This window comes from Lampetra planeri, chromosome 55 (genome assembly GCF_965212315.1).
Source record: "Lampetra planeri chromosome 55, kcLamPlan1.2.h2, whole genome shotgun sequence".
NCBI lineage: Eukaryota > Metazoa > Chordata > Hyperoartia > Petromyzontiformes > Petromyzontidae > Lampetra > Lampetra planeri.
In genome coordinates, this window is record NC_136161.1 from 4,703,969 (window position 1) to 4,720,786 (window position 16,818).

Here is a 16,818-nt window from a genome sequence, read left to right on the forward strand (position 1 = left end):
ATTTTGAAATTTACATATTTTCAATGAGAAAACGTGGTGTGCATGTGTGTCATTCCTTCACAAAGTCCTGGTCACAAAAGCAAAGTTTGTGGGGAATAATAGCAATTTTCTATAACTTTTGGGGCATACGCAATCATAAAATAACACTTACTACCCAAAAACAAAAATCGTGTTACATAGTGTAAACATGTTAGAACCATAGAGATACACAGAAATACGTAACAATCGAAACTCGTTATGTTGATCCTAAATGTGGAGAGAAATGAACCGAAGGGCCGCAGAAAAAGCCTCGCGACCACCACGGGGAGAGAGAGACGCGGACACTAAACAGTAAACTTAAATTTATTTTATTATAGAGATATTTAAATATACAACAGGCATCGTCGGGGTCGGGATCGAACCCACGACCTCCTGTATACCAGGCGAGGGAGGTAACGTTTCCTAGCCACCGCGAGATAAAAAAGGGTTGCCAACTCTTGATTTTGAAACTATTCGAAGAAATGTTTGTGGATGATCCCTCTTCCCCCAACATAAGACAATTGTTTATGTTTAACCTAGTTCACAATATCAAGCAGTCAGTGTTTTTTGTTCAGCGATTTATTTACCTTTCCTATACTTTGTGCTCGTGTCCCAACTGGACATCTGTGAACAAAGAGCTTAACAGCATCGGATTTATCCTGCAGTAGAAATATTCAGATTTGATTGTGTGGTGGTCTAAGGAGCGTGTCAATGTGGGGAGCCGGTGGTGTAGCGGTTAGCTGCGCTACGAACCCAGCTACCCGAGTTCGATTATCTGGAACCGGTGCTGGGCCTCCCCTAGGTCAACTCGGCCTCAAATTAGTAACTGGTTCTGTGTGCAGCAAATATCGCCACTGGGGAGACAAAGGCGGCCGGGCGTGGTGCTGGCCACCCACCCCCTCGTGTTGCCACAGCTGCCGGGCTTCATAGGTGCTGCTACTCGCTACTAACAACCACTTGCCCCGACAGTCTGTTACAGGCCACATGGGGGAGATTTGTTGACTTTGGAGTGTCATTGATTAAAACAAATGTGTACATTTGGGGCTATGCATCATTAAGATATAACCGTTGTGAATGTCGGATAACACTGGTCAACACACTTTTTCTGGCATAAGGTATTCCAACGGTTTTAAGGTAATTTTAGGGTGCCGATTCCAAATCTGGCATCAGTTTTTGTACATCACATACGGTTTCTGAGATATCAAATATTGCATTTTCAATAAAAACTGCAGAAGAAAAATATTAAATAAATATGGATATCTACATAAAATGATATTATAAACACACTATCCTAAAAATACAGCACCATATTTTAACACTAAAGCAGTCACTGACTCGCAACAACTTGCAATCATAAGTGACAGAGTTAATTTCGGGTAAAATCAATGAAAATGGGGTATGCCGATAGCATAAAAATGAGATGTGATAGAGCAAATCTGACATCAGATTTGGAATCAGCACCCTGAAATTAGTCTAAAACAACTGCAAAAGTCCAGGCCAGAATTTTTTTTTTTGTTGACCAGTGTAATAGATATTGCACAAAAATACGAATTGGCACGTTCTGTTTACGTGACAAACCTTACTAATTGGCTGTGTCATGTGGTGGGGGGTTAACGACACATTTATATTCATGCGATCAAACCCAAAAAAATCTATATGATGGAAAAACAATTGTTAGCTCAATAATTAGCACTGATCTGCTTACTACCGTCATTCATGTTTAGGGTTTCTGTTTTGAACTGTTAGCTAACAAAATACGTTTAAAATGTTTTAATGTATATCGCTCGACCGGGAATGCACTTTGGTGGAAACATCCAGGCAACGTTTGCGAGGGGACGTACAGGCGACGTTCGCGTCAGCTCCGACAGTACCTCCGCTCCACATAATCCGCACTGCGTCGTTACGCCGTCAAAAGAAATCCACGCACGGCTACTTTTTTTTTTATAAATCTCTCTCGTAACAATGAATGAACTCCCGTGTGAATTGTGCGTTCATTGTATATTGGTCATAACCTGTCAACCCACCCGCCCATCCACCACCTTTATCTGTGGCTAATTTGGAAAACAAACAAAAAAGTCAATATTTCAAGAGCCGCAATGCAGCGAACCATACGAGGCGTTGGTCGGTCCATAATAAATGCCTGTCACGAAGAAGCAGTCCTTGACGAGCCGCGACGGTTGGCAACTCGAGATGAATCTCGTGCGAGGTAGCGAGGTAAAGAGGTCCTTTTTTTAATCTAACAGTGGAGTGATCAAGGCTGCCGCCACCCTTTGTCTACCTCGTGGCAATGTTTACACGGCACAAAGGGGGGGGGGGGGGGGGGTGACTCATTTTGAGTTTGGTAGTTGGAACCGAGGGGAGGGCCCAGGGCTGGTGGTTCAGATAATCGTCACGAGCGTTTGAATTTGTGAGATTTCGGTGTTTTGATAATCGCGAGGTCGACTTTGATAACCTTTTTTTTTACTCTTCCTCCTTCTGTCAAAGAACACTCCGTGTAATTTTCGCTCGTTTTTTTTGTTTTTAAACCGCGTCCTTGTCCGCACGCACAGAACTCGCAACCGACGTCAAACGCGAGAGCAATCCCCGATGACCGAGTTGGCCCGCGGGCACGAGAGACTTGCCCAGCGTCACGGTCGACCGCTCTGCCCCATCTCCAGCCAGTTCTTCCACAGGGCCGCCTGGGACTCGGCCAAGCTCCTCAACCCCTTGAGGTCTTCCTCGATGGTCCTCAGCCCCCTGCTCAGCTTGTCCGCGGCGACTCGCAGCAGCGCCGTCTGCTCTTCCATCAGCCGGACGAGGTGCGCGTTTCCGCCGCCGTCGTTGGGGTCCCAACGTTCGCCGCCACCCTCGCCACGCTCGCCACGCTCGCCACGTCCGTCCCCGAGTGGACGACCCCGGCAGGCCCGCTTCGACGGAACCGCGAGGCCTTCGGAGAGCGGGGCATCCTGGCGCTCCGGGGAACTCGGTGGGAAATCGGCGATGCCGTCGGGGCCGCCGGGAGGGGGCCGTCCGGGGCGAGCCGTCCACGCGGGAGGCGCGTCGTCATTGGCGGGAACGTGATCTTCGTCGGGGCCCAGAGCATCGAGCAAGGTGGTGCTCGACGGACGCAACGGTTGGGCGGATGTCAACGGCGCGGCGGCCAAGCGAATGTCCCAGTCACTGGCGGCAGTGGCGGTGGAGGTTGGGTGGCTTGCGGGAGCCACTTTGGTGGCGACTGCCTTGGTAAGACGGGGACGCTCTGCTGGGTAAAACACGCACGCGCATGTGTATGCATGAATGCGTATGCGAGAGAAAATAGATACACTGTGTATAATGAGTGCGACCTGGTACAAGGTAAAAAAAATCTGCAGCCCTGCAATTCCTTGCTCACGCCACTGCGACTGGAAGGGCTTCACGTGAGAAGGAGTGCCAGAGAACGACCCCCTCCCACCCCCTCACTGAGAGGGAATGTTGGCCAACTCTTCCATGCTGGTGGTCAGATGTCTCGTGAGACGTGGGAATTTACACACACCTCTATCCTCTGTCTTTTGGGCGTCTGGAAAAAGTTGCAGAATGGTGGATAGCCAGAATTGCAAGTTCGTGAATAACGAGGGAATAAACTGCTGTGTGTTTGCGTATATGCTAATTCAACAGGGTATCTAGATCTCTATTTTAGTTTGCTCTCAGACGGAGTCACGCTTCGAGTTGCCGTTCATTAAACAAGAAAATTAAGAAAGTCCAATCGCTGGCTGGGATGTGTTCTGACTTGACGGTGAAACGTAAACATTCAGATGCCGGTGAGACACTTTATTAACCCTTCCCCTGTTCAACAACGACGTCTGGCAGGTCGCAGGGTGGTGTGTGGGTGGGTGTCCCGTTCACCGCCGAATCTCGGAACGCGCACGGAGCAGCTCAGCGTTAATTTGATTTAGAGAGAGGCGTAGAAGCAGCAGTAGCTCCGTTGTTTTTATCCAGATGTCGTTGCTCACCACAGAGAACCGTAGCGAAACGACCGCCGCCACTCTACGATAGCCGGCGCCAAAACCGTGGTGGGAGCCTCGGTGTTCCGACAAAGTTATTTGATTTTAGTTTTTCTTTCCGCGACGTACGCATAAGCGGCTGGTCATAGTCGGTATGCGTATGGTAATGGCATAGGGTTCAAGTGTATATGATAACGCTTACATGATCAAACCACAAAAAAGCAAATATGGCCAATCCCCCTGGCCTACTTACCAACGGGTTCCATTCGTCAGTAAAGGACGGGTTCCATTCGTAATCTTCTTCGCAAGTGAAGAAGATTAATTAGTTTTCCAATTCGGTAAAGAAAAGTTATTGTTTCAAGAGCCGCAATGCAGCGCGCATACGAGACGGTGGTGGACCCTTAATAAATAAATAAACTGTCTTCTTGGTTCTTTCGGTAAAGTCACGTAGAAGGGAAGTAATAAAATAATAAAAATAAAACATAATAAAATAAAATTATTCTCACGACGTTTCGGCTACAACGCAAGCAGGTGAAGAACGCAAGCAGCTGTCTTCAGGTGAAGAATTCTTCACCTGAAGACGGCTGCTTGCATTGTAGCCGAAATGTCGTGAGAATTATTTTATTTTATTATGTTTTATTTTTATTATTTTATTACTTTCCTTCTACGTGACTTTACCAAAAGAACCAAGAAGATGAATCCCTGCAGTCACGAAAGCTTTAAATCGAAATAAACTGTCATGAAGAAGCAGTCCTCGAAGAGCCGCGTGGGGTTCAGGAGCCGCAGGTTTGCCGACCCCTCGGCTAGATGATTTAACTGCTGCTATAAATTTCCACGCGATGATGACGACGACGAGACTCTTTGTCGAACTATCATTTGCGATGGCGAGCATCGCTTTTGAAAAAGAGCTACATTGTAGCTCAGTGGGGGTTTTATATCTGGTAAAATGAAGAAAAACTGTTTAGATTATAGTTTTAAGTGAAAATTTTTATTCAATTGGGATATGATTGTTAGTAAAACGAGAAGGAATTGCATTTCGATGCCCTATGGTCCTATGAGTCTCTGGATCTCTGTAGGTCTCTATGGCTCTCTCCGAATATGGGTCTCTATGGTTCTATATGCATATGGGTCACTGTGAGTCTCTTAAGGTTCTACGAGTCTCTGGTAATCTATGGGTCTCTATGGCTCTCTGAATATGGCTCTGTGAATCGACATGAGTCTCTGGATCTCTGGGTTTTCTCCGAGTATATGTGAGTCTATCTCTACGCGTTTAGAGTATTTGGCTGCTGCTATAAATGTCCACATCATGTACGATAAGCCGCTTCGTCGAGCTATCATTTGTGATGGTCAGGTAGCTTCTGAAAAAGAGCTACGTAGTACCTCGGGTGGGGGCCTTGCACCTGATAACAATAAATAAATAAAAAGTTAATAGTCGTTTTAGTTAAAAATAAAACCAAACCTACCGTTGCCAAGCATGCGAGGAGCAAGGCACCGGATGGCCTCCGTTGTCTCCAGCATGGCGGCCACCTTCTCCTCGACGGGGTTGAGTTGGAGGGCGGCGAGCAAAAGGCCGCCCGCAGCCTCCCGTCTCAGAGCTGCTGCCTTCCTCTTCGTTTGACTCCTAAGGTCGAACCACTTCTTCTTGACCTGGAACGAACGAACGACGGGGACGTGCGCAAAGTGAACGTTCGGAAATCTGGACGTTGGATTGATTTTTTGCCGCGGAAAAATCCTACGGGACGTGAAGCCCTAGTTTATTTTTCACTCGCGGATGTCCGGTAACGCGAAGTCTCCCCTGCCTACCCACGCCTTCGTGAATTAATTCGAAAGGGGTCGTCAGCTACCGCATCACCACCGCAAATCTTGTGCAGCGGCGCAAAGCGGGTTAGTGGGGTTCCGGAGCGAGCGGACGAAAGCAATCACATGAGATGTTTTTGTTGGGTTAGATCGCGTAAATGTAAATGCGTCATTAAAACCGCGTCGCCACCCGACACGGCCAATTAGGAAAGGGTTTGTCACGTAAACAAAACGTGACCAATTCGTTACTAGTACAGCACTAACCGGTTTTGTGTTGGAGAGTAAAACCCACTGCGAGATTTACAATTTGAGTAGCTGTGACGTTTTGCCATTAATTACCACAACCAGCATCATCAGGCGACAGACAGATTTGTGGAAAAATCCTCCTGCTTCGGTCTTTAAAAAAATATATAGATATAGAATTATTATTTTAATAAGTAATATTTTAAAAAAACTTCTTTAAAAACACGCTTTAATGAAATGTACCGTATCAGTAATGGAACTCCACGACTTCCCAGGAAAGTGGCCCCGAAGCGTGCCATAACGTAAGGGACCGTGGTGATTTACAGCCAATGTCAGTTGAGCGTGGACAATTAGACCCAAGCCGAAACATAACATATAAAAAATTATGTTTTAAAAAATATATTTTTTATGATAGAAAATAGTATTGTCATCAATATGACATAAGTATACCAAGTTTGCAGTCGATACCACATTGAGAAGTGGGTAAAAATTGAGTTACAAGATTTGAGGATACAACAGACAGAGTGAGTTAATAAAAAGTGTGTAAAAACTCTATTATGGATAATATTGGTCGTGAAAGCATTCACATTTCTAACATACTTCACGTTATTTTCTCACGACACAATAAACCAATATAACATTAACATTGCATTCTGCTATATCAACCTTACAAACAATGTCACCGAGTTGTACCATATCATCAACTTTCTTATGTTTTTTAATATCTTTAGAAAGCGCTTGACAGAGTTTAAAAGTGGTAACAAATACCGAGCGGTTCAGTTGGCAGGGGTAACAGAGGGCACGTGAGGGTCACGAAAGGGGCTACAGGGGAGGGACAGGAAGGAGTGGAGGGGAAAGGGAAGGGAAGAGGAAGGCGATGGGCGATGGAGAAGAGGTGAGTCTTTGAGAGAGGAATGGAAGGAGCTTAAGGAGGGGGACTGCTTCATGTATAGGGGCAGTGTTGAGTCTATGGCCACTTCTGAGTCTATGGGTATTGTTGGGTGTATGAACAGTGTTAAGTCTATAGGCACTGCTGGGTCTATGGGCAGTGCCGAGTCGATGGGCAGTGTTGAGGTTATGGACAGTGCTGAGTCTATGGCCACTACTGAGTCTATAGGCACTGTTGAGTCTGTGGGCAGTGTTGAGTCTCTGGGCAGTGTTGAGTCTATGGTGCAGTGCTGCTCAATATATGGGAGAAGTTGATTCCAGTGGAGGGGTGCAAGGAGGGAGAAGGACCCAACACAGCACTGGGCACTGGGAGAAGTTGGGGCAGAGAGAGACTGGGAACGAAGAGGATGAGAGGAGCGGGGGGGGACGAGGTGGGGCGAGGCCACAGAGATTTAAAGACTCGCGCCACCGGTTGGTGCTCACCTCCGCCACGGATCGACAGAGACCCACGGCGCTCACGCCGGAGGCCACATCCAGCCACGCGCGCTCCTTCCTCGCGAGGCGCATGCTCTGGCCGTCGGGCACAAGGTCGATGTCGCTGAGGTGGGCCCCGACGCAGCGCACGAGGGCCTCCAACTCGTCCGACGTGAAGTTCGCCCTTCTCCTCGACGAGCGAGGGGGGGCGGCCGCCTGTACCGTCAGTGCTGCCGCCGCCGGTGCCGCAGCAGTCATCGTCGTAGTGTCCGTGTAAGTTTGCGCCAAATGGCCCGTCGCTGCGGCCGAATGGCCCGTGGCGGAGTGCGAGTGACGGCGTGGCCCCTTGGGGTCTCCGACGCGACGGCATCCCCGTTTGACGAGCGGCCGCGATGCCACCCCCCGGAACTTTGCTGAATTCTTCTGCACTGCGCCTGGTTTTTTTCCAGAGCGAGCGGAGAAAAAAATTATAACTTGCTTCCTGGTTAAAGTTACGTTAGAAAAGTTTTTTTTTTCTTCTTTGCTCAGAATCCCCGCGCACCCCCCCCCCCACGCCTCCCTCCTTCAGTGAAATTACAAAAAAAAAAACCCCACAACCTCCTGCATACATACCAGACGAGGTAGTTAATATCTCCTCGTGGCTTCCCGCTATAAATTTCCACGTGATGATGGTAAACCACTTACTTCGTTGAGCTATCATTTGTGATGAGCTGCGTAGGGTGGCTCAGTGGGGCATTACTTGGTAAAATAAAAATGTTTAGCTTATAGTTTTAAGTGAAGATTCTCATTCAACTGGGATATGATTGTTAGTAAAACAAAAAAAGCATTGCACTTAATCTGCGATGATGATCACGGGGAGAACACGCAAACTCCAAATATACAACAGGCGTCAGGGTCGGGATCAAACCCATGACCTCCTGCATATCAGGCGAGAGAATTAACATCTTGCTACCGCGGCGCCCCAATATGCAAGACAGGCATTGCTCGATTTACAAACTCAAGATTTGCAGTTTTTTTTCACTTTAACAAAATTTGAAGTGGGCCCCTCCAGAGGAGGACTCACCTTCTTCACCAACGTCCTCATTCGGCAACTCCACCTTGATGAAGTTCTCGCGTGAAGTGTCCGGACATCCTTCGAGGGAATTCCCCTTCTCCCATGCACTCGCACTGCATCCTTCGACTTTCAAAATTTGTAGATCTGCAGCTGTAATTTATAAAATGCACCGTGGCCTTTGGATGAATTAAGGGGTGTCGAAAGGCAAAAACAAAACAAACAAAAAAAATCAACGCATCTGTCAACAACACTGACCCAGTGTGCTCTGGAGAAGGGGGCCTTACACCAAATGCTGCCTCTCACAATAACACCCCGATTCACACCCCTCCCGTTGTTATGTATTTTCGCGACAACGTACTCAACTCATTGAAAATGTATATTGTGCGTTCCATCTGAGGATCCCAATGCGCAATGCATGGAATGCAGGAAAGAAAAAACAGAACCAGGGCGCAACCGACCAAACTAAAGAGGGAAGGCCACTTTAAAGAGATGGATTTTCAAAGCAGACTTAAATATATTTACCCAACTCAAATATATCTACCATTGAGACCCAGTGCCGATTTATGTATCGTGGGTACCTTGCCATAACGTACTCGACATTTACCAACTTTATCGCCAAGACCCCAACGGTTTTTAACGCACCTGTTTTATTGCCGGAACGGGTATGAAACGTATTCTTATTTTTTCATCGTTTCAATATAACGGCTCAACCCGAGCCACTAATACTTTATTTCCATTGCCCTTGCGCTGTTTAACTTTTGGCTTTCTCTGGTCTCACACGGGTGGTGAGACAAGATTTAGACCAATCAGTTTCAAAGACAATGCGTGTATAATATTATTATCAGAGCATGTTTGTTTGCATGTTTTGCCACAAGTATTGTGGTTCATGCAGACTTGATGATGCCTTGCTATAAGTGTGTGTCCATTTGAACACAACTCCTGTGTTATTGCCAGAACGGGTAAAACAATTACAGGGACTCCTCTATTTACAAATTAGTTAGGTTCCAGAGGTACCTTCGCAAGGCCAACTTTACTCCTGTCGATTCCAAACATGTTGTACGGCACGTACATTAAACACGGGGGATGGCTTTAAACGTTGCATAATCTCCTGTTGATGCAAATGCCAATGATTATTAACGTTCTGCAGATGTAAGATGCCACCACCGTCATCTATATTGCACTTATGACTCTCAATCCAAACAGGCAACTGGACGTACAAACAGGGTTTGTTCATATCTCTAAAAGTTCCTAAGTCGAATGTTCGTAAGTAGAGGAGTCCTTGTATTATTTTTTTCGTTTACCACCCTCTTGACCCAAATATTTCGACGTTATAATGCGACATTCGTGCGCCAGATGGCGCCCAAGCGCTGGTGTCCCTGATTGGAAAGTCTCGTGTCTGCACTGTACCTTATTTTTTTCTATTTTTTCCCCCACCGAATAATTTTTTCAATTATAAAAAACCAACAGTAATACATTTAGTATAATAGAGAAGTTAATATATTCGTAATATAAATTTTTCACTCCGACGGTGCTGTGGTATATATGTGCAATGGGTTACTGGAGCATCCTCTGTTTAGGTACTGTACCACGTAACAATCCACTGTCCCATTATTAGTAGTAGTAGCTATTACTAGCTACGACCACGAGTACTACCTATGACTACTAGTAGTAGTACCTACTACTGGTAGCTTCTGTACCACGTTACAATCCACGGTCCCATCTCTAATAGTACCTACTACTACGTAGCAGTAGCACCTACTACTACTACTACGTAGTACCTACTACTACTACGTAGTAGTAGGTACTACTACGTAGTAGTAGGTGCTACTAAGTAGTAGCTACTAAGTAGTAGCTACTGTACCACACTACAATCCACAATCCCACTTCCCATCCCATCTCCTTTCTTCGATTCAAGTTCTTTCCATTTACGTTCTGCTCTTCAGGAACGCATCCTGGGCGCAAACCGGGGGTATGCCTGTGCATATGTATAGTTACGTTCTACGGGGCAGTGTTGTTGACAAATGATTGCTGTTGGTTGTGCTTGTGCACCACTGCCAAAGGAACACCACCAAACAATGCATTAAAATGATAAAGACTGGGCGAGGGGTGTTTCTACAGAAGGATCGTATAATTCTTGACGTCTTGTTGTCGACGGTGTTGTTTGGCTATTTTGTTAATTGCTTTCCGCTCTGCCTGCCTGTAGGAAGGGGGGTCTTACCATCTTCCTCCACTTCGGTTTTCACCACAATCCTCAAAATCCCAGTGCCCAGACTCCCCTCATCTTCTTGCGTCGCCACTGCTCCTGCACACGCCGTGCGTTCAATCGACCGTTACGGACAAATCGTCGCGTGAGGTGGCGGAGCCAGGGGTGTCTGAAGGGCTAGAGAGAGACGATGATTGTCAGATACTCCTGAGCCAGCACCGTCGACATCCCGCAGTTTGTATCTGGGGTTTCGGAAGCCTGCTATTAAAACTGTGCCTCCCAAATGTAGCGATTCGATTGGGTCCAGCCCAATTGCCAATGAACAGACCGTGCAATGTATAACAACGCAATGCCCCGATCTACCAACTAGTAAGGTGACATCACAGCGGTGATGATACACTACTCCGCTGCTCCTGACGCGGTTATCTGAGCATGACCAACCTGAATGTGAAATTGTAGTTGTTTTCCCTACCATCTACATCAGCAGCTGTACGAAAGTAGAAGACCAATTAACACACGAAATTCTCACATTAAATATGGCTGACTCTACGCAGCTTAACCCATCAGTGAGCGATAAAAGTTTTATTTCACTGACACGAGAAGTACAGGTATTATAGTCACGTAACACGCTTGCTCCAGAGATGAAAGGGAGGATTTTAAGTGACTACAGTCATCTTGTGAAGTAATTTTTGTCGGCATTCTACCGACATCGTGCGTTGTCTCAATTGCCAAGAGATCGGGTAATGTGAATGGAAATATATTTAGAAACATGTGAGTATGGGTCTATGTGGGTCTCTGGTTCTATAAGAGTCTCTGGATCTCTGTGGGTCTCTATGGCTCTCTCTGAAAATGGGTCTCGGTGAGTCTCTATGTATATCTATGGGTCTCTATGTAGCGCTATGGGTTTAGAATATTTGGCTGCTGGTATACATTTCACACGTGAAAAGCCACTTTGTTGAGGTATTATATGTGTTAGCCAGGTCAGCTTCTTAAAAAAAGCTACGTATAGCAGCCCACTGGGGCTTCACCTGGTAAAACAATATTTTTAAAAATGCCTTTGACATTGACGGCACAACTGAACAAATGTGAGGGGAAACGAAATTTATAGCGGAGTTGTGTTCATATCACGAAATGAAGCAACTTGCTTTATCGAGTTATTCCCAGTCGGCAGAACCTCACCTTGTCGGGGAAGGGCCCCAACGTTAAAACACCACGGAGTGATTTCAACAGCAGCCTCCTAAACTAAACTTGTTTTTTATTTGACCCGGTGAAAGGCCCCCAATTGAGCGATGTAGCATTTTTTTCTGCAGGAGTGACGAGGCCATCACGAATGATGGCCTCGATCTCTTCTTAACCCAATGCAGGCCACTGCTTCCTCCGCGCTTTTGTTGTTCACTGTGTGCTAATAGAGGACATGCTGTTAACAACGATTGAAATGTGACCACGCGGGAGACGTGCATTTTTTAAAGTGTCTCACCAACATCTGAATGTTCAGGTTTCACCGTCAAGTCAGAAGACATCGCGGCCAATGGATTTCCATCGTATTCTTGTTTGATGAAGGGCAACCCAATGCCCGAATCCATCTGAGAGGGAACAGAAAGAGACTTTTGTATGCACGTACAGCGTGTTCTCCTATAACACGGCGGTGGTAGTAGTTGCGTTCCTGAATAACTCCATGTTCTGGAAAAATTGCGCTTACAATAAATGATATATCATGTAGGGGGTAAAGCGCAGGCCGCAGTAGCGTGTGAGATGATGCATACACAGGCTAAACAAAGACTGGGGGCATGTGCGTAGCGTCTAGAATCATCCAGCAGCATCCCAATGCCTTGTGCGACGATAATTATGCTACGCAGAGACAGACGTTACGGCCGCTTGTTTCTACTCGCGCGACGCAGTTCCGTTCGCTCGATCGCGTTAGTACATCCAATTCGCATCCGCGCCATTTAAAAAATGCGTTCCCTTAATACGTTCATCATCGCGTCATATCATCATCAAATTCACGTTTTGAAAACTCCCACGCACTGTTGGAGAAATAGACCGTACGTTGAACCTTTATTTCGCACCATACTTAGCCAAGCGTGCTATACACGTGTAGGGGTCTTACGGAGGAGATATGTGTAGAGGTGATATGTATGGAATCGTATGAGAAACTAGCACAGTGGGCGGGGCTTCGTGAGCACACGGGAGGGTGCTCGCAACGACGTCCGCACAGGGCCCACCCCAGCGGGGAGGGGTTCAAGATATAAGGGGATGAGCCGAAGGGCTCAGGGCAGAATGTGTTGGTAACTCTTGAAGATTGAAGACTGCCTAGTGAGAGCCCTGGTCTCCCCTGAGACGCCGCCCTTGTAAGGGCCGCGCAGGACCGAGCCAGTGGCGGGGCCCCGTGAATCAGAGCTAGGACTCTGGGACTCCGGGTGCCGTAGCCCGACTCACCAGTGTCGGGCCAGACAGCCTCCCCTAGCCCAGAGATTGGAGGATTAAGAGGCAGGTCAGGGTAGATAGCCGTGTGTTCCCAGCTATCCGGGTGAGGGGGCCGTTACCCCCTCCAGTATTAAGTATCCCCTGTGCATTGTAAATAAACGTCAGTGTGCCTCAACCCCGGGTGTCGATCTGTATTCGACGGTACTACACACGTACAGGCACAATACACAACACAAACACAGCCATGAAATCTTCAAAGAGGCAAGAGATGTTCAGCACTTCCGGAAAGCAAAGAATCATGTCTTGCATTAACCACACACGGTACTTGTGAAATTGCAAACTAAACACGCTCTGATATTAATGGGCATTGTTTTTGAAACTTGATTGGCCTACACCACCAGATTGCAGCAGCCTTCTTTAGTGCCTAGTCTCACTACCAGTGTCAGACCGGAGAACAACGCCCAAAGGCAAGCAGTACAAGGGCAATGCACTATCAGAGTAATAAGAGCTTGGGGTAAGCATCTACATCATGAGGCCTCCTTTGCCAGTACCAAAATATACTAATAGGGTTTTTCCCCTTTTTGTCTTTGAACTGTGCGCCTTTTGGCGTCATTTGGTCGATCACCATATGAGACTAGGCTCTAAGAAAAGCTGTCTCTGGTGTGGATGCATACATTATCAGAGTTGTGTTTTTTGTTTGCTTTTTGACTGCAAGTATTGTGGTTAATGAAAACATGATTCCTTGCAAAAGGAGTCAGTTTTGTTGCCAGAAAAAAGGGGAAAACCCTATTAGTATATTTTGGTACTGGCATGATGTAGATGCTTACCCCGAGCTCTCATTACTCTGATAGTGCATTGCCCTTGTACTGTTCGCCTTTGGGCGTTCTCCGGTCTGACACTGGTAGTGAGATTAGGCACTAAAGAAGGCTGCTGCAATCTCTTGTGGTGTAGGCCAATCAAGTTTCAAAAACAATGCCCAGTAATATCAGAGCGTGTTTAGTTTGCAATGCACGTATTAGGGTATTCATAGCTTGCGGTGAGCAGATTCCTGGAAGGTGCCTATTTGGTAATGCGTCTGTTCCCAGGCTACACTGGGGGGTTAGTCCGGAATCTTTGTCTTCATTGTACGCCCCACAATACAAACACAGCACCAAGATAGAGTTTGTTTTGGGTTAGATCGCGTAAACATATAAATGTGTCGTTAAACCCGCCACCAGCCGACACAGCCAACTCGTAAGGGTTGTCACGTAAACAGAACGTGCCAATTCGTCACTGGTACAGCACTAGTATATAATGTAGTGTATAGTGTAGTGTATAGTAGTGTATAGTGTAGTATACTAGTACAGCACTAGTGTAGTGTATTGTAGTGTATAGTGTATGGTGTAGTGTATAGTGTAGTGTATAGTGTAAAATAGTACAGCACTAGTGTATAGTGTAGTATACTAGTACAGCACTAGTGTAGTGTATTGTAGTGTATAGTGTACGATGTAGTGTATAGTGTAGTATAGTACAGCACTAGTGTATAGTGTAGTATACTAGTGCAGCACTAGTGTATAGTGTAGTGTATATTGGTGTATAGTGTAGTGTATAGTATAGTGGAGTGTGTAGTGTATGGTGTAGTGTATGGTGTAGTGTATAGTGTAGTGCATAGTGTAGTATAGTACAGGACTAGTGCATAGTGTAGTGTATAGTGTAGTGTATAGTGTAGTATACTATTACAGCACTAGTGTATAGTGTAGTGTATAGTGTAGTGTATAGTATAGTGGAGTGTATAGTATAGTGGAGTGTAGTGTAGTGTATAGTGTAGTGTATGGTGTATTGTATGGTGTAGTGTATGGTGTAGTGTATAGTGTAGTATACTAGTACAGCACACCGGTGTGTTGGCGAGCCAAGCCACACCATTTACAATCCGAGTACGACGTTTCGCCAGTAACCACAACCAGCTTCATCAGGCGGCAGACAGCCTGTGCTGTACTAGTGACGAATTGGCCACGTTCTGTTTACGTGACAACCCTCACTTAGTTGGCCGCGTCGTGTGGTGGAGGGCTTTAAAGACACATTTATATAAATCTACGCGATCTAACCCTCCAAACCATGGATGATATTGGTCGCGAAAGCCCTGCTAAGTTGGTGTCAAACAGCACCAAGACTCTTTGTTTCAACTCCCATCGCCTTACCTCGAGTCTCGCTGGTGCCGGTGGCTTGCCGATGGCGTAGAGGGTGAGGCGCTGACAACAACAGCGACCTCCACCACCACCTCGCATGCTACCGACGTGCGCCAACAGATCGGGGAATTCACCCGAGCCGCCTTCATCACCACCACCATCACCACCACCACCACAGCGACCATCGCAGGAGAGCCTCACGCTTTGCAGGTTCGCCCGAGCCTTGAAGCGATCGAACCACCCGCGGCTCGCCACGAATGGAGGAGGGGGCACGTATCCCTTTCGGCCTCCTCTTCCTCGGTCGACGTGGAGGAGGCGAGTCGCAGTCAACTCCTCGAAGAGGCTTCTCGCCTTCCTCTGGATCGCCCTGAAGCTCAGGGGCACCATGACACCTCCACCTCCACCATCACGGCCATCAGCACCACCACCACCATCAGCACCACCACCACTATCTCCACCACCACCATCACCACCTCGACCACAACCACCACGGCCATCACCACCTCCACCATTACCACCTCCATCATCACCTCCACAACCTCCACCACCACCACCTCCACCACCACCACAACCTCCACCATCACCACAACCTCCACCATCACCATCACCACCACCATCACCACCTCCATCACAACCACCACCAAGTCTCTGCTCCTCCAGCCACGCCACGAGTCGCTTCTCCATCTCCTCGACGCCGCCGGCGCCGCTCCGCCTCTTGGTGATGATCGTCGACTCGACGGGCGCCGAGGCCCTCACGTGTTCGACGATCCGCGCCCGGTCCCTCATGATGGTGTAGATCGTGGAGCGGTTCAGGCCCAGCGCTCGGCCGATGCCCGCAGCCGTCCCGCCTCCCTCCCACCAGCGGATGATGGCGACTTTCGTCCTCATGCTGATGGAGTGGCGAGATCGGCGGCGTCGCTTCGATGGCGGCGTGGGGTCGTTGTTGTTGTGGTCGTCGTTGTTGTTGTTGTCGTCTGCTGCTGCTGCTGGGTTGTTGGTGTTGTTGGTGTCGTCGTTTGCCGGGTTGTTGTCGAGCTTCCGTTTGGCCGACATCGCGAGAGGGTTGTGGGGTGAGGGGGTGGTGAGGTGATGGTGAGGGGGTGGTGAGGGTGAGGTGAGGGTGAGGGGGTGGTGAGGGTGAGGTGAGGGGGTGGTGAGGGGGTGGTGAGAGGGTGGTGGTGAGGGGGTGGTGAGGTGGTGAGGGTGAGAGGGTGGTGAGAGGGTGGTGAGGGTGGTGAGAGGGTGGTGAGGGGGTGGTGACGGTGAGGAGGGGGTGAGGTGGTGGTGAGGGTTAGGGGGTGGTGAGGGGGTGGTGGTGGTGAGGTTAGGTGGCGGTGAGGGGGTGGTGAGGTGGTGGTGAGAGGGTGGTGAGGTGGTGGTGAGGAGGTGGTGAGGTGGTGGTGGGGTGAGGTGGTGGTGAGGGGGTGAGAGGGTGGTGGTGAGGGGTTGGTGAGGGTGAGGAGGTGGTGAGGGAGAGCGGTGAACGCCGCCGCCGCCTCCACCTCTCTTCACTCTGCGCGGCAGACGTCGTGGCGGTGGCGGTGATGGGGCTCTGGGAGAGAGAGAAGCGGCCCGCGCGCGCGCACGCGCTCT

At 48.1% G+C, this 16,818-nt stretch overlaps 1 protein-coding gene across 3 annotated transcripts; it reads right to left on the reverse strand.

The window, feature by feature from the left end:
• Positions 1-331: 331 nt before the first annotated feature.
• On the reverse strand, positions 332-16,789 carry LOC144735524 (uncharacterized). 3 transcript variants are annotated; one of them, XM_078617927.1, is made up of 7 exons: positions 15,238-16,789; positions 12,114-12,219; positions 10,652-10,735; positions 8,443-8,583; positions 7,389-7,813; positions 5,441-5,624; positions 332-3,259 (listed from the first exon to the last, which is right to left on the reverse strand). In XM_078617927.1, the coding sequence occupies exons 1-7, from the start codon at positions 16,276-16,278 to the stop codon at positions 2,646-2,648; spliced, it is 2,595 nt and encodes an 864-aa protein (XP_078474053.1). In that variant the 5' UTR covers positions 16,279-16,789; the 3' UTR covers positions 332-2,645. The 3 variants fall into 3 exon arrangements, with proteins under 3 accessions (XP_078474053.1, XP_078474054.1, XP_078474055.1); XM_078617928.1 differs by having other exon boundaries at positions 332-3,256; positions 15,238-16,788; XM_078617929.1 differs by lacking the exon at positions 10,652-10,735.
• Positions 16,790-16,818: the final 29 nt, after the last annotated feature.